The sequence below is a fragment of the Cynocephalus volans genome, chromosome 2 (genome assembly GCF_027409185.1).
Source record: "Cynocephalus volans isolate mCynVol1 chromosome 2, mCynVol1.pri, whole genome shotgun sequence".
Lineage (NCBI taxonomy): Eukaryota > Metazoa > Chordata > Mammalia > Dermoptera > Cynocephalidae > Cynocephalus > Cynocephalus volans.
This window is the reverse complement of record NC_084461.1, coordinates 149244423-149268864: the sequence shown is the minus strand read 5'-3', so window position 1 is coordinate 149268864 and position 24442 is coordinate 149244423. Positions and strand designations below refer to the sequence as shown.

At 44.6% G+C, this 24442-nt stretch overlaps 1 protein-coding gene across 3 annotated transcripts in view; it reads right to left on the bottom strand.

Annotated features, from left to right (window-relative positions):
* Nucleotides 1-24442, bottom strand: part of TENM2 (teneurin transmembrane protein 2) — an 890342-nt gene that overhangs the window by 19732 nt on the left and 846168 nt on the right. For 2 of the 3 annotated variants that reach the window (XM_063084119.1, XM_063084126.1), the window contains exons 20-25: nt 22873-22893; nt 19752-19984; nt 18363-18517; nt 16326-17200; nt 10225-10400; nt 8403-8638 (exon numbers count right to left, since the gene is read on the bottom strand). In XM_063084119.1, coding sequence (XP_062940189.1) covers nt 8403-8638; nt 10225-10400; nt 16326-17200; nt 18363-18517; nt 19752-19984; nt 22873-22893 — 1696 coding nt within the window. The remainder of the gene's footprint in view (nt 1-8402; nt 8639-10224; nt 10401-16325; nt 17201-18362; nt 18518-19751; nt 19985-22872; nt 22894-24442) is intronic. The other variant, XM_063084134.1, reaches the window with a different exon arrangement.

Genomic DNA, 24442 nt, shown 5'->3' with positions numbered 1-24442 from the left:
TTTGTGGGTACCTGCCCCCCAGTCTAGAGTGCACAGGAGCTTTCATTTAGCCATGCTGTTCTCTTATTCCAAATTAAATTACCCGTCTAGCAATATTTAAATTAACCTTGAAGCTTCCTGGAGAACATAAAAGTTATTTTGAATTATTTTCACTGCCAGGATCAGCACAATTCCCTTCCCAGCCAGCTCGGTAGGAATTCAGCGATAGAGAAACCAATTTTTAAATTAATACAATTTTGTATTTGTAAGGAAGCCATTATTTTTAATTATCGGGCATTTTCCTCAGCCTGGCTTCCCCAGTTAATAAAACTCAGCTATTTAGCATGGTTTTTATTTTTGCAGAGGGCAGACTTTGGGAAGTAGTTTCCCCTGTGGAATTTCCCCTCAGAATGTTTTGATCTCACCAAGCATATGTCTGTCACAAGGAGGCTCATAAAAAACCTAGAGAAAAGGAAACGCTGTCGTCAAAATGGCCCTGCTGGGCCTATAACCGGTGACTCTAACTTAGCTCTAGGGGCAATGACAGTAGCTGATGATTTGAAAAACATGAAGGAGGAAATTACACTGGGCTGGATCCCCTCCAGGAAATGGAATTACAACGCAGCAGGAGAGATTTCAGTTAGACGTACAGAAGAACTCTTTGCCCATACTGCTTTGGGTGTGAGAAACCCAAAAAAGATTAGCGAGTGAGGTCACATGATTCTCCACGTCTGGTGATGTTTGAAAGCAGATGTGCCTGCCTTGGAGAGTGTAGTTATTCACCTAGAGGAAAAGCCTCGCCTAGATGACATCTTCATTTCCTTTCTGGGTCAGACCCCTGGGATTTAAAAAGCAGCCCTCCCCAGCTCCCATATAACAAGACACAACGCTACATGGGGATCACTTCTTCTGCAGACCAAACAACTAGCTATAAATTTAATATTAGCTTAAATAATGCATCATTAGAAGGGTAAGCCTCTGCAAACACATTAAATAATGTATTCCCCAAGCAAACATTATTTTTGGATGACTTGCTATTTTAGATGAAGGTAAGGTGGGAAGGTGGAAAGACCTGAATTTGAGCTCCAGTCTTGACACTGATTAGCTTTGTCACTCCAAAGCCATACCTTCACCGTTCCTGCCTCAGTTTCCTCATCTGTAATGGTCTGTGAGCTCCAGGTGGGTGGGGACTTTATCTTATTTTTCTTAGTGTCCCTATTATTTTGGAAAGTGCTCGGTGCTCAATGAACATTTGTGAATAACAGGATTGTATTAGACTAAGTATAAAAATCTTGCCAACTTTGACGATCTAAAGTTCTAACGTGGAAAACCGAAAATAGAAAATGTGACTAGGACACCTGTGATCTCCAAATATCTCAAAGACTTCATTCCAAAGAGCAATTAGAGTCATTCTAGAAGGCCCCTGGGACCTGGAATTGCTAGACAGAGGTGGGAAAAAGTGGGTTTTCATGATGTCAACTTAAAATTCCACACATTCATTCATTTCACATTCACTGAGCACCTACCACTTGTGTGTGCTTGTTACTGTGATCAGCACTTAAGACAGAGCAAGACAGTCATGGCCCCTGCCCTTGTGGAGCTTACAGGTCAGAGGAGGATAAAGACTGGTGAGCCAACTAAAACATGAGTGCTGTAACGAGAGTAAGCACAGGGAAGAATCTATGGGCATGGAGGAGGGTCACGGAGCCAGAACTGGGGCTGATGAGGACTGTTTCCCAGAGCAAGTGCAGCCTTGGTGGGGGCCTGAAGTAGGAGTAAGACTTCAACAGGTGAGGGCAGGAGAAGAGTCAGGGAGATTCCAGGTGGGGAGGCCAGCAGGTGGTGAACAAAGGTCCTGCACAGGCATAGAATTTCTATTTTCAGATGATGCTGGGTGTATTCTTATGAAGGTAGATGGTTCACTGGTAAGAATGTGACAGAGAAGGAAGCATCTGGTACAGACACTCAGCCCAGATGACTGAATGGGCTGCACTTGTTATCCTTCGACCCGACCTTCCAGAAAGCAGGTATGTTGTGTTTCCTAGCCACCAAAAAGGCTCCAACTAAATGCTCCCTTAGCGTTCACCAGTGGGTAAGTCTGTGGAAGACTTCCGTATTTCTACGATCCTTACTCGGATCAATAAGGCCATGCCACCTTGATCTTACCCTCAGCTAGTGTAATCCAGCCACATGCGATCTTCTGCCAAGATACAGCAAACAGCTGCTTCTGCCTCAGGACCTTTGCACATGCTGGTGCCCTAGCATAGAAGGCTTTCTTTCCTTCCACCCCATTCCTGGAAAATGCCTACCTGTTCTTTATTCAGTTCTCAGCTCAAATGTTATTTTCCCAGAGTGGCCTTAACTTAAATTATATATCCCTATTATCCCCACCCTATATTTTTCTTCATAGCACCTATCACAATTTCTTTATATTTTTTATACATTTATTTGATTGTTATTTGTTTTCCCTTGCTAATGTATAAGCTCCATTAGGGTCTTTCCACTTTTCCACCACACTATCCAAGACAGAAGTCAAACAAAAGTAATGTTTGCTTGGGGAATACATTGTTTAGTGTGTTTGCGGAGGCTTGCGTTCTAATTATGTGTTATTTGTGTTAATATTAAATTTATCTCAAGTTCTTCTGTCTGCACAAGTGCTGCTCAAGGTAAGGTTGAGTCTTTGGTCTGTTTTGTTCACCAGTATAATATACACTCAGTGCCTAGTAAAGTGACAAGAACATAGTAGGTATTTAAAAAATTAAATGTTAGTTAAGAGTGAGTGCACTGTAACAGAAAGGAGCTGATGAAATTCAGGCCTTTATAATGACTTGTACGGGTTAGCAGACCTGCCTGAGTGGACTCCATGCACCCCTGTTCCCCACCTCACTCCTGTGTCACTGTGACTTGCCACATTAGTAAATGTTAACACGTGCCAGTATGCAATTGCAATGTCATATTAATTATATGGAAACTGAAACAAAATTACTAACTCCCACTTCTCTTTGGAATACTAATAACACTAATACCAATATCATGGTGAAATACCAATAACACTAATACCAACATCAATTATCTTGGAAGCAATTTTTCTTTTGTTCTGCTACCTACACGTTTCTTGCTTTTGCCTTCTCTATGTAAATCATAATCAGGAAGAAATATTCTAGAGGGTGGTTATATATTCCTTTTCAGAGAGAAGCATGCACAAAATCTACTTTAGGAAAGAGCATAAGTTTAAAATCTTAATAGAAGGGGCCAATTTCTTTTCTCTTTTCCAAAAGCCTAGAAAAGAGGCTTGCTGGGGTGGAAGGCAATAATGCCTTAACAGATCCTCAGAGCCAGGAGTTTGCCTTGTGATTAGGCTTTGGAAGGATGGAGGATGTAGAATATAACTGGGGTGTTTGTGTTTTAACCTACTACCTCTCCCTTTCTTCTTTGGGTGCAGCACCCTCTTTCTCTAAGGCTTCCCCTGTCTAGGTGGTTTTACTAAGATGTCCATCACAAGATACAGGTGTGGGCATGTGACCTGGGCATGGCCAATCACATTACAGATCCTCATCTCCTGGACCAGTGATTGGCCCAGGGATGTGAATTCCATCTGTGCCAGGCCAATCACAGTTCTTCCACAGGCTTTTTTTTTTTTAACAGAGAAATGCTGGAGGAGGTCCTTTCCTTCTTCCTGTGGGTTCACTAAGCTGAGATGATGCAAGCCTGGAGGGACAGTTACCTTTGGCCAAGTCTGCCTGACCCCCCAATATGAAGAGGTTTTTGGTCTAGGAGAACATTAGGCCAACTGCCAAGAGAAACACTGCCATGAGATGGAAGGGAGCTGTAATAGAGAGAGATGCCAATGTGATGACATCTTGGAGTCTCAGGCCAGCTCCTCTCTGTGGTGGCCCGTTATGTGAGACAATGCTTGCCCTTTTCATTAAGCTAGTTCGAGTGCACTTCCTGTCTTCTGCAGTGGAAAGATCCTGGATAGATACAGAGACAATGTGTTTGCTTGGGGTTGGGGGGAAGGGACATTTACACACTAAGCACCATCAAGGAGGAGCCCAAAGAGGGCATGGTCATCACCTCTTCCTTTGTTGCCTGTTATCTGAGTACTCACCACATGGCACTTGTTGCCAGGGATAGAGTGTTGAGATGGTCCCTGCATTCATGGAGCTTACAGATGCTGTGATACAGCTGCTTCATATGTTTTTGAAAGACCAGAGGGAACAGAGAAAGGTGTGGAGGGTATGAGGGGAGGGGGTTGGGGGGCTCTTTTAAATGTGATTCTTGAGAAGTCCTTGGCAGGTATAATGAAAATCTTCCCTTTGCTGAGTTTGGGCAGAAACAAAGAGACTAACCCTCCAAATTTTCGCCAATGCATTTATAAAGCTTTTGGTGGAAGGACATAGTCCTGGTCCATCCATCCGCAATCTTACATTTCCGTAGCCTATAAGAAAGAGCCATTGACATTTTCCTCCACTAAGAGATGTCTCTGACTGGAAGATTGCAGGAAGAAAGGGTACCTAGGTGGTTGGGATTTCTCTATGCACTGTTCTATCATGATGGCTTCATTGAGATTCCAGCTCTTCTCTGAACTCCAGGAATGCTCAGAGCTTGGGCCCTTACCACCCTCAAATGGCTAGACCCCCAGGAGTTTGCCAGTCCCTGAGAAAGGTCAGGCCATTTGCTTCAATACATGATATCCTCAGGTGCTGCCCCACTGATTTTCTCCAGATTCCCTGTTTTCCATGGGGAGCCATAATTATATGGTGTTGGGTAAATGGTTGCATTTCATTCAGTTTCACTTATTTTCATTCTGTTTCTTCCTCATTCCAAGAAGCAGAGCTGGGGTCACCAGAATCTCACACCTCTGTCTTGGGTTTCTGCTCCCAGCCTCTATTCCTCCCACAGCCCAGCAAGGCAGCCCCTCTAACCTTCCCAGTCTGTATGATCATGGGGTAGGTCCCTCTAAAGGTCAGCATTGCACAGCACTCCTGCTAGTTGCCAAATCCTGTTAACTGTATGTACTAAGTCTCTCAGATCTCTCCCGCCCCCTTCTCTGTCCCTTCACTGCTAGTGATTTAGTTTCTTGTTGAAACAGCCTCCTTGCTGTCCATCGCCTCCTATCTTTTCCCCTTCCAATCTGTCTTCCTCCACTCCTGAGGAAGCAAGAGAGATCTTTCTAATGCTACACATCTCAGCACATCAGGTTGCTAACTAAGCCCTGGTACAGCTCCCGGTGGTCCTCAGGATAGCAGCCTAGTGTAATATGCCCCGCCACGCGTTGCACCTGGCCAACTTGCTCTTTCTCCGTGCCACACTATAACACATCCACCTCTCTCTGGCCACACCCAGTTACTCAAAGCTGTCCGAGATGCCATCCCCCATTTGGCCTCATGGACTCTTCACAGGTGACGTTCTCTGCGTGGTCACCTCCTTCCTGTATCTTTGTCTGGCTAATCGCTACTGTTCTTCAGGACTGATTCCAACTCCTCTGTGAAGCCCTTCCTGATCCCTTGTCCACCTGAGACCTGCTCAGCATGACAGAGACTCTGCTACATGTTCACCAAATCTTTTTTCATTTTCTTCTTCTTAGGCACTTGGAAAAGACAACATTTTCCAGGCTTCCTCACAGTTAAGTTGAGTCCACCTGACTGTGTTCCTGCCAATGTAGGTGGAAGTGATACGTGCCATGTCTGGGCCTGCTCATTAAACACCCTTTAATCATTCAAGCTCTCTTTGCCTTGGAGGCCACGTGCTTAGGATGGCAAGATCACAAGATAGAGCAGCTGGAGCGAGTCATCCTTAAGAAGAATGTCTGACTCATTTGGATGGTGATCTCTTAAGCCCCTGAGATTTCAGGGTCAATTTGTCACCTGGCCATAGCCTACCCTCTCCTGGCTGATACAATTAAGCATCCCTTTTCTTGTGGTCTTGACCTTTATTATAACTTACATTTCACTACTTACATTGTCCTCTCCACTAGACTGTAAGCTCCTTGGCAGCAAAGACTCAGTTTCCTTTCTCTGTTTATAGTCTACTCATTCCATGGTGCTAAACATAGACATGGCACTTAAGTCAAACATCTTTTGAATGAACAAAAGATTTCATGGCCCCATTTGACAGTGGAGGAGAAATGAAAAGAAATGGCAAGACTGGGGGTAGGGAGAGAAGAGCTCACGTGGTCATAGGCTGTGACAGCCTGCTTGCCTTATGGGGGCCAACTGACACCTTTGGTTTAGTGGCTGCAAAGTCCCAGTCACGGGCTTATGAAACATCAGAGGCAAAGGCCACTCCCCAGTTCCCTCAATCTACATCACACCCTTACAACTCCTTCCAACTGCTCCCCTGCAATTTCCAGGAGTTGCTTTTATTTCTTGCACCAGTTTATGAACTGAATTAAAATAAATGAGATGCAAATAAATTCTACGCTTTCTCCCTCATTTTCAAATTACATTTTCAGTCCACTCAACCTGTTATAATCTCATAGTGATTTTCATTTAAGAGAGCTAAATGGATATGTGATTGTTGTTACAGGAACTAACACCAGACAATTAAATGTTGAGGTGTTGATAGATAAAGCTGTGTTTTGATTTGCATAAACATGATGCCAGCAAATCTAACCCTGGCAGAAATTCAGTTATAAGACTTGCATGCCTAACTTCTGCTAATTACCACAAGTACCATTATTAAGATTTTTAATATTCAGAGTTGGGATTATAGCCGTTTTATTTTAGGGCCACATTTATCTTTATTTTGAAAACTTAGTCAAAATGCATAACTGATTTATTGGAGAAAAGGCACGATTACTACTTATAATCAACTTCTACAGTGCAGCGTATCAAAAATCAATTACACAGCCCTGAAATCCAGTCATTAAGGATTTAGCTACTAATCTCATTCCATTTTTGTCTTTAGGAAGATACTGCAGCTTGCAACTTTGCAGATACCAACAGAGGAAGAAAAACATGGGAGACTGCTGATAACCTAATGTGAAGAATTAAACTCCAACTAGACAAAGGCAGAATCTTAATATGGAGTGGTCTGGCTCTGTGGGGAGGTCACCTGGGCTGGCTGGATTTCAATCCAGTAACATGGAAAAAGTTAGGACCCAAGTTTTGCAGACGCTGAGCCTTCTACTCTCAGGAATTCCAAATATTTGTTAAATTCTACCTCATCTTCCTAGTGCTTGCCAAGATCTGCAATTATTTTAGTTATTTATTAGTTTACTGATTATCTGCTCCTCTCTCCAACTCCCCTTCCCCCAATGTAAGATGAAGGAGGGTAGGGACTTTGCATTTTGTGACATATAGCTTATGTGCATAGCACAGTGCCTGGATCAGAGTGGGGGTTCAATAAATATGTGTTGAATTTGATAAAGACTGGGATCCCCAGGATTCCTCCCTCCCCCACTCCCTGGGGAAAGGGTTAGCATGACGGTAGGAACTGGTCCCTCTCAGTGACAGTAAGTGAGCAAAGCAGGATCCACTAGCACCGAAATTATATGGATGACCATGGATCTAAACAGAAAGCTGTGTGACATGGTGGTTAAGAATACTGGCAAGTGAGCCAGACAGAAAGTCGGAACTGGGGCTGATTCCTGGCTTTGCTGTTTCTAGCCATTGTGTTCTTGGACAGGTTATTTAGCTTCCCTGAGCCTGTGTTTCCTCAGCTGGAAAATGGAAGTAATAGTAACTACCCCCATGGGGCTGTTGAAAAGATGAAAATAATACAAGTAAAGTATTTAACATAGTACTTGCATCATAAAAGCCCTCAATAAATGTTATATATTAGTTTTTAGAAGATGTAACTTGGGGCAAGTTGCCTGGTCTGGGGAAGCTAGGGTTGGGTGAAACTCCTTACTTCAATTTGCTTGTTACTTCCTTCTGGGAAGCCTTCTCTGACCCCTCTGGGCTGGGTGACATCTCCTCTGTGACCCCCCCAGACCCTAAATGTACCTCTGTCTTTTCATATAACCTGTGATTATCCTGTTTCTGCATAGTCTACCAGATGGTCAACTCCTTGAGTGTGAAGAACATACTTTAAAATTTTTGTTCTTCTAGTATTTAGCAAATTACCTGGCACATATTAGGCACTGGCACCAATTCATTTGTTGAATTATCCAGACAGCGAAAATTAAGGGAGAGGATGGCAAGTGTGAAAAGAAGACCGAAGCTATTTCTAGCTACAGAGTATTGTAAATCCCCACGGCAGGCAACGGCTGCCTTTTTCAGTCCTAGGAAATGGAGAATGTTTTCCCCAAGGTATGAAAACCAAAGGAATATGGCTTCTACTTTCCAAGGGAAGAACTTGCCTTTTCCAGGGAAGAATGGAGCAATGGAGGCTTGGAAGCGGGGACATTTTCTCAGCTGTGTGACAAAAGGGTGCATCCCTTCCCACCTGTGGGCACCAGGTTGGGTAGAACCACTTACCCGGAGCTTCCTGCCAAAGATGGTGACTTTGCCTTTAATTTGCTCCTTTCTGAGGCGCCACTCAATGGAGTTTAAGCCATTCTCCATGGGCAGGGAGATGTTGCAGCGCCCAATGGTGGGGGTGACGGTGCCCGCTAGGACATGGGGCTCGCTGTGGAAGCTGACTCCCATGCCATTGGCGTACATCACCCTCAGAGTACCGTTATTACAGAGCTGGTAGCTGTTCCGCACTTGATCTGGAAAAATGTAGGTGGGGGTGGGGATGAGGAAATAAATTATCCACTCTATTAGTCAGGAGAGAATAGATCCCTATTTTTGTAGGTTTCCATGGTACTTTGCAGCCGTCAGTCTCAGGCTGCCTTTGATTAGCACACATACAATGGGAAGGTGAGTAGTAGCAATGCTACTGATCCATGTAAAGAAAAACATCATCTGTGGCACTCCAGAAATAATTACGCCGTGATATTTTCTTTTACTCACTGAATACTATTAATAGTACATTTAAACATTTAAAGATGTCTATTGCCTACATGATTTGTGTCAATCAAATTCTTGAACTTTAACATACATATTTTAGCTTATATGCAAAAAAAAAAAAAAAAAAAAAAGGAAAAAGGAAAACTACTTCAATTTTTTTCCCCTTTTGCCTACCACCTAACCCAAGGTTGATGGTCTATCCACAGGACAGATACACTGCAAAGCAAGCCCAGGATTTTTCAAGAAAATCAAGAGAAAAAGCCACCTTCTCTCCTCTGATGCTTTTGCCACTGACACCACCTGCACTCTAGAGAAGTCTGGAGAGACTCAAATAGCATGAGACAGACCAAGCTGGGGGTGCTGATAATATGCATTTATCTTCCCATATGGAATCTGCACTAGTCAGTCAGACTTCTGACCTTTTCCTTTATCAAAAAGTTACAGGAAGGAAATGTGAGTCAGAGACTCCTTTTACAGATAAGTTCCTTCCTGACTGTCTGGGAAAAGGAGCTGGATTGGCCTCGGAGACATCAGCTTTTGGGGTAGTGAGCAAGTGTGTACCTGTCACCCCTGCGACTCCAGCCATGATGCAGAAGGACAGAATCTACATCATTAATCATTTTGCAGAGTAGAAATAGAGTCATTGAAACAGGCTCTGTCATGGGATAATAGTCCTGAAATGTCACCATTTATCTACCGAGAGGACACTTTTATCCTCTGACAACATGCTAGCCACTGACATTACATCTTAATTAAAAGAAAAACTAATCTGCGCAATTCCTTTTCTCGCCAGGCCCTGTGCTTGTCCGGGACTGCAAAGCACATCTAATAGCAACAATAACCACAGGGTGGCCCGAGACCTTTGAGATCCCAGTCTTGGCAAGAGATGGCTAAAGAGCTCTGATCCCAGGGCAATCGACACAACAAATAAAGCTTGAAAGAGAGAATCAGAATGGAATAACAGAAAAACAAATCTCATGGTGGGCCGGAGAATAAACGGCCTTTGAGACGATAACTACGTGTGTTGGATAGGTGGGGAGTGCTGGTCACACAGGCGTAAGAGGAGGGCAGGGTATGTGGGGGTGAAAACGAACATTCGCAGATAACTATGCAGACATGTCCAAATACCTAGATGTTTAGTCGGGTGTGGATGACATTATCTTGTACCTCATTAAATCCTTTTCTGCAAGACTGACCTCTTGTAGAACTTATTTGCTGGGGACATTTGAATGACACAGGAAGCTGAGGGGTACTCCAGGCTAGGTCATTCACACCTCTGGGCTTGGCTGGGTTCTGGGTCTAGAGGTGAGTTCGGGGGTAGGGTGGTTATAGGTTGGGGGCTTACCTTGTACCACTGTGTAGGAGGCCTCCACTGAAGAGAGGTTGGTAATGACAGTGACATCGTCATCACGGTTGGAGTTTTCGATGTCAATAGTGATGGATTTTTCCATTTCCCGGTGCAGACTGGTGACCACTCCTGTGGGGCGTGTCACATTGGTCAGGCGGCCCTCATGGTCATAACTGGAGGACAAAAACACTGGTTGGAAGCACAGTCAGCAGGGTTGAAGGCTTTCCAACATTCAGAACCATACAAGGGACAAACTTATGGGGCCATAGGAAGATTGGAAGATGGGGTGGCTGGATTGTGGATGCCACAGAGGCCCCTTGTCACAATCAAAACCCCAATGTGCCCTGAAACAGTGGTGATGCTGTCTACTTACTACCCACTGACACAATGCACTTATAACTCAGAGAAAATACTTCACCAGGTCTTAGGCAAAGTCTACTTAACTATGCTTTTCCAAGTTAGAACAGCTATGTGTGACCATCTTTTGCTTTTTAATTTGTGTGTTCCACAAAGCCACTAAATCAATCTTCCCTAAGTATCAGTTTCATTATGTCACTTTTCTGCTGAACAAACCACTCTTTTCCCACTGGTTGTTCAATCAAATAAAAATCTGGCCTCTGAGACCACCCATGCCCTGAGCCCTACACAGGGGTACAACCTCATCCCACTTGTCACCTCATAGACCTCTGGACAGTCATCTTGGATCAGTGTCCCCCCAGTACCTTGGCTCAAGGATAGCAGGCTTGGCTGCACGTAACCTGTTCTTTGGTCCTATATACCCAAACCAGACACGGCTTAGCTCCCCAAGCAGCCTTCTTAGACAGTTTCCCCATCACTCACTTGACCTTAGCTGCCCTCGGCACCCGAGTCTACATACACAGCGATCATGCGCTACTGCCTGCAAATTGCCTAAAATTGGGCCCTCGTTCCTCATATATATGTGTCCTCTTTGCTCTTTTCTCAAGGTGGGTAGTATTATCCCCACTTCCTTTAGCAAGAAGCCCTGCTGTTCCAGCTGGTACAGCATTTCCCCATCCTGGAAGATCCATTGTATTTGGAGAGCCTAGGAGAAGAAAACACACTCTTCCCAAGGTCTGAATGGAGAGGTCTATGAGCTCACGCAGATGAGTCTTGTTACTGGAGGAGCACTGGGGGAGGAAGACAGAGCAATGAAGGCAGTTTGCTTAGAGGGTGAAAGAGAAGGAAACGTGGCTTGACCTCTGGGGTGACTCCCTCTGGACTGGGGAGAGGGACAAATGTAGTAGGTTCTGAGTGATAGAAACTGAAGCTTGCATAGCATGTGGGGGTCGGAGTTCCTCCAAGGAGGATCCCTGAGGTTAGAGCCTGTGAGCATGGAAAGAACCACGGGGGCCTATTTGACTTTGTTGCTTATTGCTTACAAAATCAAATATGGAGGGCATTTGGCCAATGGTTTTGGAATAAAGGAATGCAGACCTGGTTCAGACTTACAGCAATCCAAGGAAGTTTGCTTCTGGGGAGAACTGGAAACATGCAAGCTCTGCGGGAATGTTTGAAGCTGAGAGTGGAACCACATTAAGCTGGACGAATGACTGGGTAAAGGCGGTGGAGGGACAGGAGGGGGGATCGCTGAGCCCAGCCCTTAGGCTTCAGCCCCAACACTTCCCCAGGGACTTAGGCAGTAGGTGGTACAGATAATATACTCCCTGGAAAGCCCTGGTGTTGTAATCAGGGATGGAGACTCAGGCCTTCTAAGTCAAAGGGGCAACCTTATGCATTCTTACCTGCTAAAGAAACCACCTCTCAGACAGGGCTACAAAGATGCTATTTACAATGGTGACAAGTTAGAACAACCTAAATGAGGATTGTGGAAGATTCATTAAATAACTGATGATTTATCTGTAAAGTCAAAACCTATGAAGCCATCAAAACTGATGGATGACATGGATTTCTATTTATTGGCATGAACAAATGTATATATTGTTGAGTGGAGTCCAAAATATGGTCCTCTAATAGTACACTTTTTTTGAGGGAGGGGTAAAAACCACAAGTATTTATATGTAGAAGTAGTTCTCTGACGGTATAGACATTCAAATGTTGATGGTGGTTTTTCTGTGCGGGGTTTTGACTGATCTTTGCTTTCTTCTTTGTAAGTTCCCATATTTTAGGAATTATTTGTATGCCTTTCTTTCATGGTTTATAAGCAGAAGCAAAAGGTATTTAAAAATGAGACTATAAAGCAATTCTAAGTGTTTGAATATGGGGTCTCTGGTGCAGTACTCAGTAATGAACAGTCCCTACCTCCTGTGGCCATGTAGGGGTTCATTCTCTGGGACCCAGGCAAGGATTTTAATCTTGATCTGCTGTGATTCCCGAACACCTACGATGCACATGCTGCTGTCCTTCCCAATGAGAGAAGTAGTAGAAACTTGAATTTCTACTTTTGGGGAACAGAGCCTTGGGGTAGGGACCCAAATCTCAGGGGCCACAGGGTGGAAAACATGTTTTCTTTAACTTTTAAAAAGATTCAGCTGCCTACAGCGCTGCTTACTTCCCCAAAGGAGAATCTTCAGATTTAGGTCTCTTTGTAAATAACTGAAGAGCAAGGAGCTATGAGTTCCCACAATGGGAGCTCAGTGCCAACTCAATGGAACCAGCCTGGCCTTGGCCAGTGTATGGCTGGAGGCTGCCTTTGACTGACTAAGTCAACAAATATTCATCATTCACCTACTATGTGCCACGCACTGTTCAAGGCCCTGGGGATACGGCTGGGAACAAAATAGACTAAATTTTGTACTCAGGCTCAATGGTGAGAGCAAAAGTAAACCAAAACGGAAAATATCGAGTGTGTCAGATGGAGGGTAGTAAGTGCTAAGGACTAAAATAAAGGAGGCAGAGAGAGGAGAGAGAGAGACAGAGCATGCAGTAATATTATATACAGGCCTGAGCCTTTCAGGGATACAGGCTGCTCTTCTGCAGCCTGGTAATTTAGTAGGCACAATGGGATTTCCCATGTCTGCTCCATTCCTGCCCAGCTCTCTAGGAGCCACTTCCCAGCACAAAGAGGAGAGAGAAAGGAAACTGTTAAAGAGCCCATTCCAGCCTCCCTTGATTGCAGTGCTTGCTTATTTTATAAAATAACTCTTGAACCCCGCTCCACGGGAAGTCAACTTCCAGCCCTTCCACTGAGCTGACGTCCACTCCTTCCCCAGTTACCCAATTGGAAGAAGGAGATGGACATGACTGGAGAAGCTCTTTACAATTTCTCTCTTCCGGAGGGCCTGTCCTTAAGGGTTATGTGTTTTCTGCCCCTCTGGCCCCAAGTTTGCTAAGGTAGACTCTGCTCCTGCAGGGGATGGGAGACCAGCAGAAGTGGGGGTGGAAAGAGAGCAGGATAAATTCAAAGCGAGGTATTAAATAGACCTAACGTGCAAACTGAATTCTTCAATTCTGCTTTTCCAAAATAAGCACCATCTGTCTGACTCCTGTGTCCACTATGCAGTTGGTTGTTCAGAACCTGGGGAGTGGGATGGAGACAGAGGGGTGCTTATTTTCCTCAAATGCTGTTAGTATCTACTCTTTGTTGAACTTCTATATGCCAACTACTTTGCCAATTTCTAAAAATGTATTATTTCAGGGAAATTTCACAGCACCATTATTATCTCTGACAGATGTGGACGTGGAGGCTCAGAGAGGTTAAATAACTTGTCCAAGGTTAATCAGCAAGCATGTGGCAGGGTTGCCATCCATGTCCCTGTTATCCTGACACCAATATCCAGGAGCTTTCTGGTATACCACGCTGTTTATTTTGGAAGGCTGTGGAAACCTGTGCTCCCTCAGGGATGTACCTAGACCAGGATACTTCTATCAGGACCCAATCTGGGGACATCTTAATCCCAAGGCCATGGCTTTCTGGAACTTTCTGGGACTGGTTGATCATTAAATGGGACCAGAATGATTCATTAGCATTATTACACTCCCCACCCCATCCCCCTACTCCCAGGGACAGGGCTGGCATTGATGTTACATCTTCCCAAAAATTCAGGGATGGTTCCCATGTGGAGTCTGACAGTGGAGCTCCAAATTCTATCTACAGTCCTGCTTCAGGACCCTGGTGTATAGGGCAAAGAACACTAGACTTGGAGACTGGGATTCCAGTCCTGCTTCACTGCTGACTCCCTGCGTGCCTTGGGGGAGTCACTTCACTTCTCTGAGTCTCAGTTTCTTTGTCATAAAATGGGGGCAATCAAATCTATATTTAGAGGGTCATTGTGACAGGTGAGCAGATAAATGACTCCTGTACCTGTAAAGTTCTATGCAGGGAGAATGTATTGCTACTCTCCTCACTTACAGGAGGATTTGTACCCTACCTCATGCAACAGGGTGGGAAGAGAGAAGTAACCTCATGGCCTCTGTGTGGTTTTCTTCATTGCTCTGTTAACTCTTTTCTCTAAAGTTTTGGCTACGGCTATGCATTGTTGATCTTGGCTTTACAGCCCTGACAGGAAGTGAAGTTTGTGTCTGAGTTTTAAACTGCCAATTTTCTGACCATGTATCAAAAGTGCCACAAAACAAAAAGAACTCACCATCTTTTTGAAAGGAGAAAGAAAACCTTGTACATTTCAACCCTCACAATGGCGAATTTGTGATCATTGGATTTACCCATATTATGAAAAAAAGCAGCTCACCGAATAAAGAGAAAGAAAAAGTTATTCAGTTTCAATGTAACCTCTGAGCAAATATTAAAAAAAAATTATAAAACATGCCATGTTTCCGTTAAAACAGGGACCCCCTCCTGTGGAGGCTCTTAAACCTGAGCTTCTTTACTAGTCTCTAAGTCAGGCCTCATTCATGCTGGCCTCCCTGAAAGTGACATTTTCACCCCTCTCTCAGGAGAGCCAACAAATTATTTCTGAAATGCATTGGATCTTGGGTTGAAACTGCCAGAAGGGAAGATGAAAATCTAGGAGGTTTTGGGTTAGAGTATAGCTTTGCCCTGACTTGGTAGGAGAGCTAAAGATGGCACTCAAATGGTACCCTCAAGGGAAAAATCACTGGCTGGTGAAGTTTGATCAAGTCCTAGTGCTCTGAAAGATGTCAGGATGCTTCAGAAGTCTGGGAAAGACAGCTTTGCCCATAGAAGGAAGCCAGAACCAGGGAAAGCAATTCTGCAATGCAGTAAATCTCCAGCAGGTGGCAACAGCTTCCTTCTACATTCTCCAAGCCCATTGGAATAAAAACAGAAAGCGAACATTCCTGAATTTAGGAGTGATCAACAATGAAGTCTTCTGTTCTCTCCCTTGTTCCTCTTTTTCTCTGCCAACCCCTCTCTAATTTACTAAATTCTCAGCTAGTAGCAACATCTAGACAGAAAGCAAACAAGGACATAGGAGTTAACATGCTCCTCCACCACCACGGAGAGCCAGACACTTGTAAATTCCATTCCAGTCTCAGCCAGCGATTAGGGAAATCATGCATTAGCAACTTCCTTCAACCCACATCCCACTGGACAATACTTGCAGCAGCAGGCAGTTTGACCAAGAGCTGCGTGCTGTTTAGCTTTTTGGCAAAACAAACAGCAGGACTATTAAGTATAAAATAATTGTTAGGGGAAATATGACTAGCTCTAGCATCTTTTAATATACCTAGCACTTTATCTGTATTGATCTGCTTCTGCTAAAGAGGAAATTCAGAGTTTATCTACCTGTCTGTGCAATCAAGTGTGTTGCTGGACCTATTGGCAAATTACAGGAGCCCCACTGGGATCTTGCCTTTTAGGTTCTAATTTCCGCACCCATGGCAAACATGAATAATCAGCAAAGTTAATCAACACTTTATCTCCCAGGTTCTGTGTGTGTCCAATATCCTGAAATTTGAATGGCAAGCAGGCAACAGGATTCCCAACTCTAGTAGGGAGGATGTTCAATTTCAGAGACCCAACAGAGCAAATCATTTAAAAGTTAGGGAGAAGGGACATGAATAACTGGAGGCCATAAGAAGTCATTAAAGTTAGGAAGATAACGTGACTAAGCAATTTAAAAAGCTACATGAATGGCCAACCCTGATGCCAGCAAGGGCAGGGTAAGTGCTCTTTAGAGATAGTTTACAAACCCACTTACTCATAGAAAGTTGTCCATCCTGTTTCATCACTCTTGGTGGCCAGGAGCCCAGTGTTCCCATCGTAGGTCATGAGGCCAAGCTCCAGGTTCTGTGTGGACACGACTTTGAGGCCTCCGTTGGTGCCCACCGTGAAGGTAATGATCTGATTGTCTGGCATGAGCAGGTGGCGAGGCATGCCACTACTGTCCCTACGGATCTTCAGGGAATTTCCACTATTGTCAGTCAATTCAGTGACATCATTGTCCACACTATATGTGAAATTATACAAGTACTCCCCTGTCACCAGGCTCACCGTGTACTGGTGGATGCCATCAGCGTTGAAGACATACAACTCCTGCTCTCCGGGAGATGCAGCTTCATACTGGTTGAAGGCATTAAGAACGGGCTTGTTCTTGCTGACTGCCCTGATCCGAATATTTCCAAGGTCTGCAATGTAGATGGTGCCATCTGGAGCTACAGCTAAGGATGATGGGGAATTCAAGATGGCGTCAGTGGCGTAGGCATCATCTCCTGAGTAGCAGTTGCAATTGACGTCATTTTTGCAGTCACAGTCTGAGGCTGCCCCGGCCAAAAGGCAGATCTCCCCATTTGTTGTCACCTGGCGTAGACGGTTAATCTTCTTCTCATCCGTCTCAGTGATATAGAGGATCCCAGTGTGAGAAATGGCAATGGCACTGGCTGACTCCAGAGCGGAGTGAATGGCTAGTTTGCTGAGTGAGTAGTCGATACCAGGAACCTGGCAGTGCATGGGGCGTCCCGCAATGATGCTGACTTGGTGGTTCTCAGTGATTCGAAGGATGACGTTGTTCTCTAGGACATACAGGGAGTTATCCATGGGGTTGACAGCAAGGTCTGTTGGCCACTCCAGGCGAACCTGTAGATGACATGGTATCAGATGAAAGAGCAGCCTCTAATACGTCCAATGTTTAACTCTAGGGCACTTATATTGATTTTATGCATCTAGGAAAAAAGACTTAGCTTTTTACTGAACACTGTATTAGAAATGCTCGTTGTTGAACCAGTTGCCCATTGCCCATGCTGAGTGTGTGTGATGGAGAAGAGAGACTATGCTACAAACATCTCCCTCTATCTCACTGTGACTAGAGTAGGCCACCAGCTCCACCCATGACACTGCCTCTCAGCTGCAGGTGAGAGGACCAGGGTCAGAGATGTCATATATGTCTGTACAGTTACTTCACTGCACAAAGAGCATGCAATCCAGCCGATACTCTGTTTACAAGGCCATGGGACTGAGGAGACTATGCTCATACAGAGGAGGCACCTTTAGTTAATTCACAAAAAGGAACCATGTGGCTTAGAAGGTGGCCCTGACCCAAGGGCAGCCAAAGCAGAAGCTGCCCAGCAAACTACAACTTGGGTGTTTGCTTGAAGAAATGAACTGAACCAAACACATTCTTCCTCTATGGAATTTGAAATAAAAGTCTCACTAGCAAGTTTTCAGTTTGTTGTGGAATTTGAGCTGAAATTTATGAGGTTGACTGAGGGGTTGAAAAGGTCCTTATAGGAAGGGTGAACATATATCCCAGGTTGTTTGAGAACAAATGCCGTACGTTGGAGTGAGCCTCTGTTCTCTGCCACCGTAAGAGCCCTGACTAAACAGGCACTTTGGGGAGTACTGCAGAGGGCTCTGGTCTAGTTACTACTGCACAAAGTAAAGGTTTATATAGTGAGGATACAATCATTTCAGATTAACAGGGAAGTTCTGATTGACAGAAAACACTGCAGTAATGATGGAGAAGAGAGGTAATTACACAGCAACTCCTACCCTGCAATCTGCCACGGCTGGAGTGTGTCACCAGCTCCACTTTGCTGAGCAGAATTTCCCTCTCTCTCTCTCTCTCTCTCATTCCTATCTGGTAATTTCCATTTCTATCTCAGGCCTTCTCCAAACAAACCTGTGATCAGTATCTAGATCTCCCACTCCCATTCCACTTCCAACCCCAACAGGAAGCAGGTGAGAACTTCAGGCCCAGAACAGGTGTTGCTGCATGATGAGAAATAAGAGAAAAGCCCACCTGGGCTACATCCATGCTGGAGTCACAGCTCAGAGGCCGGACGGCAGTGAGGTCGTTGGAGCCCAGCAGGGTGGAGATGATTCCATTCTGGTCGACCTTCCGGATCATGGTGGCATCAACGAAGTACATGAGCCCGTTCTTGTCTACCGCAATACCTGAGCAAGACAAGTAGTGGGCATATATCTTTTAGAAAGAGTAGGGTTGGTGGGGTGGAGGTGGGGGCTGCCTTACTGGGCACTCTTTGTTCGGACCAGGGCCCTTCGTGGGATGGATTAGCACACTCTGAGTAGTGGTTCTCAGCCTTTTAAGGCAGGACTTTCTTGAGGGCACTGTGCTGAGATTTGCATAATTCCTGGGATGCCGGCTGTATCACCAACCACTTCCCTTCAACAGAAGAAAACAAGTTGGGTTGCAAATGAGCCACAGCCACAAATGAATGAATGGGGAAATAACCTTGCATCTGCTCTCTTTAGAAAAGAAGTTATTTCCAAAGTTCACTGCTTCAAAAATTACCAGTAGTAAATTACCTGAATACCCTTCACAACTGATTACAACGATGAAGCTGAGAAACAATGATTCTTGTAGCCACAAACTCCCAATTCAAAGTATCCTCCAGAAAGCGTTCCCAATTAAGCCTTGACATGAATCAGCACTTCAGTGCTCTGGGGGGACACGGGGCTCTAGCATTCCCCTGTCTGTCTTAGCAGCAGGACGGGTAAGACACGGACAAAGCTTTCTATTTGCGTCTTCATCCCAGTGCTCAAGCGCAAGGCTTCATGTCCTTAATCCATGCTGCCGGCTGCTTTTACAGCAGCTAAAAATGCTAGCAGGAATTGGACCCTCAAATGGGGTTGTCCTTAACCTTTAGTATATTTAGTCCTTTTCAAATAGAGACCCATTGGTTTTGAGAACTTCCCTGTTGATCCCCGACCCCTGGAAATTATACCCATTCTTAATTGCTACCATTTACTGGGCACTTGTAATATGTCAGGCACTGTGTTTCAGACTTCATATACATTATTGTCTAACATGAAAGTGTGGAATGGTCAGAGGCCCCTGCTGGGCCTCGTTCTGTCTCCTGCCCACACAGCCTGCACTCTGGCCCATGCAGCTAGCATTTCCTTCTGACTCCGTGACTGGCAGCAGTCAGAAATCTCCAGGTGCAATCCACTCCACTTTCCATTTGTAGCATATGTGGGTGACAGAGTTTACTTCAAATAAATAAATACTTTTTTTAAAACACCCACCCACACACCAAAGCAATCAAGTTAAATTGCTGTAGGGAAAGCTGTGCTTTGGACTGCTGGGTTTAGCTGAGTTTAAGAAAAGAAAGCCAGGCCCAAGGCAAGCTCCATCTGGGACAGGGGTTTCTTCCTGTGCGGCCTTTACCTCGTGGGCTCATGAGGGTGGCATCCACAGCCTTCCCCCCATCCCCACAGCGGGCTTCATCAAAGGGCAAACATTGCTCTCCAGTCCCTGCCACGACTTCTGAATTCCCAGCCAGGTCTTTGGCTCCACTCAGAGACTTGACACGGTAGATTCGCCGACTGTTGGTGTCAGACACGTAGAGTGAGCCGGACACGGGGTCCACTGCCAGGTAGTACTTGTGTGCTGGGTTGTTGCTTTAGTAGAAAAAGCACAAAGAGAAATGAGGAGGGGGCTGTGCAGCTGGCCTCCTGGACCAGAGATGACAGCAATCCTACCAAGACTTTTACCTTGCTGGTGCCATTCCACTTTAGTGAACTGGAAAGAACCTACCATCATGACTTAGTGTTCTAACCTATCATGGCTCTTAAATCTTTTTTTTTTCATCTTTTTCGTGACCGGCACTCAGCCAGTGAGTGCACCGCTCATTCCTATATAGGATCCGAACCCGCGGCGGGAGCGTCGCTGCGCTCCCAGCGCCGCACTCTCCCGAGTGCGCCACAGGGTCGGCCCTCATGGCTCTTAAGTCTGATTGAATGTAAGCTCCTCCTCCTGTCACGGAATTCACTGTTTCCCACCATGCTAAAAGACCACTGCATCACTGAGCTGGTACGAAAAACCCCACTCTGGTCCTGTTTTTGTGAGCAGGACCAACTGCCTCGTGAGTCAGCCTTCTTTATTACCACCATGCATTTAGTGTATTTTCAGAGGGATTGAGGAATACTTCCATGGGACAATGTTCTCTTTTTAACAAAGTTGGCATTCAGTGTGAAGAAATGTGGACATCTTGCTGATATCATATCCAGAATCTGAATCACTGAGAGTAGAGATGCAGTTTTCAAATCCTGGGTAAGAGTGAGGTCACAAGGTATGAATCTGCCAGGGCCCTAAGCCACACCAGGGGATGAACACCTTTGTGTCTGTGAAGTGCCTTAGGAAGGCGGAAGCCTCAGAGACCTGAACCACTTCCTCTGCTGTACTTCTGTCCTTTGTGAGGCTAACTAGGACAGAGTAAGACTTGTAGAACTGGCTCAGGACAAAGGCACAGGAAACTCAACTCTGACCTAGCTGGTGACCTTAAATCAGTCTTTTGGCAGTATCAAGTCTTAGCTTTCTTGTTTGGGAAATGAAGATATCAAATTGGATCATTGCTAATGTTCCTTTTGGCTCAAAACCTTACGGTTCTTCTTTGTGCAGTGTCTGTCATTGGAGGTTAGGACCAGAATGGGTGCTCATACTAGTCCTATACTGGTTATTAAAATCACCGCCTCTAGGATGCCAGCAATGATTGCCTCTCTGCCCTGGGGTGGAAGACTAGGTTTCGGTGCTGCATGCCTGTTGTTTTTCAATTGTACTTTGGTACAATGGGAGGATTGGGGCTGGCGAGGTGAAGGGAAGGTGAGGGGGACGCTAGTGTTGGGTGCATTTGTAGATATTAGCTGGTAATTACTAAAACACCACCATTTGGGTTCTTCCCAATTTAAGGTAAAAAAGAACTAGGAAGCTATTTTTAGGAACAATTCGTGAGTCGAGACCATCTTTAATTCCAGCTTCTCCTCAGGTTGCTATTAAGATGTATAAATGAACTAGAAGTCAAGGTCTTTCTAAAATTCCAGCCTAGATAACTAATTTGAAAGAGTAGGCTACCTGGGTTCCTTTCCTTTCCTTTCTTTTTCTTTCCTTCCCTCATCCTTTCTTCTTTTTTTGGCTAAGTCATTAGAGAATATCTATATAAGCAAAACAAATTAGGACAGAAAGGGAAAAATTCATGCCATTTCTTAATTAGATGCGGCACTCTGTTGCTGAACGAACAGTAGCTGGCATGATCAACGGAAGGATCAAGGCATTGCACATCTGTGCCTATCTATGAGCAAGATAATTAATTCTGGACTTTCTAGGGAGCTTGATTCGAGGAGGCTTTTCAGAAGGTCTGGCAGAAGACCAGGCAGTTGAGGTTGTGGGGTCAGTTCTTGCTTGGGGGACCATTCTTCCCCTTGGCCTCATACCCATTTCAACCAAGATTCTTGCAGAGGAGTTCAGGTCAGATGGACAGTGGCAAAGATCCAATGGGGTATGTGAGTTTTCTGAAAGAAGGTGCTCTTTCAGGGCATTTCTGCTTCTTTAAATTTGGCTCAAATTAGGTGCCATATAATAAGCTAATTTTGGGGTGCCTGAAAAGAAGGCAGAGGACTTCTTCTGTGTATGGTCTTTCCACTGACTGTGATGATCTCATACAATTTGACTCCACTCTGTCTCATTTTGACCTAATATCATAAACAAGCCCCTTCCATGTTTCATTTCAAGGAGTGAGGAGAAATATTCCTGTGAGTAGTGGTATAAATTGCTTTGTTTTTTCTCTTTTTTGAAATAAAAAGAAGGCTACTTTTCTTCAAGAAAGCTCATACTACACCCATTTCATTGCAGAGTGTGTGTGTACGCACACATATGTGTCGTACCCATTACATGTGAACTGTACCAGTGTGTCTTTAAATGATCACCTTGGATCAATGGAATGATAAAGCCCATTTAGACGAAAAGTTCTTGGTCTATGCCTTTCATACTCCTCAAAAGTGATTTGCCTCCATGATCATTCTCAATGCATCAACTGTTGGATTCACTGTGACCAGCAGATTGGCAATTAACTTTTGTTTTTTAAATGACCATATATCCAGGGGGAAAAAATCATTAATGAGTTGAAAATGAGTTTTTGACCCGTTTCCAGTTCATTAAAGCTTTTGTGAACCCAGTCCAGCATTTACAAAAGCCAGAAGTTTGCCTCAACTGTTTAGCCCAATTATGGACCACACTGAGCAGTCGGGATAAAAGTTCGCCGAGGGTTCATTACCATGTGCTCGCATCTCCCGGAAATCCTAATTACTGTCAGCTTCTCTGGTTGCTTTTTGACTGCATTTCATAATTGCTAAAGCTTATCATATCCACAACACACAATTAGCACATAGAAAAGTTACTATATTTGGTTCATAAAAATATACAACATTACACAAGCAGCACAAAACAAAAAAGCAAACACAAGGAAAGCAAACGAACCATATGAAATTATACGGGAAAGAGTTCTTCATCTTACCTATGTTTAAACTCTTTATTTCTTTATAGAAAGAAAACAGAAGGAAAAAAGAACAAACAGTTAGCTGAAGAATTGATAAAGCAAACATAACATTTTTGTTTCTTGTATAAAGGGGCCCAAAAAAGGCAGTCTTTTTCTTTTTTCCCCCATAACTGACAGCTCCTAGCTCAATTGCTTGGGAAGCATCCCCGATTTTGGACTCCTCCCAGACACTGGAAAATCTGGATGAGAGTGCTTGGATTCTCTGATCAGTAATGTGGCTGTCACATGACACTGGAGGAAACAGGTGAAATAGGCCTTCTGGCTGATGAGGGGATGGCACCTAGGTTACATCTTGAGTGCCAACACTTACTGACTGGTAGTGGCTGCTGAGAGAGTGGTGGTAGGATTCTGAAGCCCAATTTAAGCTCAGCTATACACAGTACCGTGACGCACTGGTAATGCCTGCCCTAGGTGTAGGAGGAAGTGTGGTGACACCTGTATCACCTATTTGCCATTGGCACATTACAGGTAGAGTCAGTACCACCCAAGAAAGAGACCCTGCCCGCACCCTACTGCAGTTTGGCGAAGGTTCTGTTGAACCCTGAGAGTCAGTACCACCTCCTATCCCTGCTGCACGCCACCTTCCTTCTCCCCATCTCACTCAGGGTGGGACCCCAAATATATATATATTTTTTTTGTCTTTTTTTTCGTGACCGGCACTCAGCCAGTGAGTGCACCGGTCATTCCTACATAGGATCTGAACCCACGGCGGCAGCGTCGGCGCCGCAGTCTCCCGAGTGCGCCACGGGCTCGGCCCGAAATATTCATTTTTTGACACAGTTAACATCTAATACTGTGATAACATCTACAAATGAAACCCATAGGTAATCACATCCTCTCACAATTGGAGCCAAAGACTCCATTCCTTATTGGAGAGCCAGGAAAAGTTTTGTTGTTTTTTATTTTAAGGGAAAAAGCACATTTCAATTTCGACAGGAAAGTGGCTGAAAGTTACACAGCGTTAGGGAGAAGAGGAGACGTTATGGCCTCAAGTGAGAACTGCTCTTTATTATTGAGGCTTCACCTCAATATTGCTCTTCATTCTTGAGGCTTCCAGGCCAAGGTGGAAGGAGCTCCTGCACCTGATCCCTCTTTCCCTTCCAGCTCAAGGGGGGTTGGGGCTGCAGGGAAGGGACAAAGAGAGTTTGATGCCCTGATTCCTGCTTAGGTGTAGCAGGCTCTGCCGGGGGCCATCATTAATGGTGGGTTTGCACAGGGATTACATTTTTATATTTTATTCCAACGTGTTAGTTTTTTGGGAAAAAAAAGTTAATTAAATGATGCTGATAACTCCTGAGCTCTGACTGACATAGTGCAATTTAAGATTCATTCTGCAAAGCCTGGTGTGTCAGGGCGGCAGCCGGGAATTCTCACGTCTATTTTATATTGCTTAATGAAAGTGAAATGTTATCTGCCACCAGTGGTAGTCATATTTGGCTCTTAATTATTGCAATATCAATTCCACTTTTTTTTTTTTTAGTCAAGATTTTGTGAAAAGACTGGATGGGATTTGGGTCTGCAGACCTGA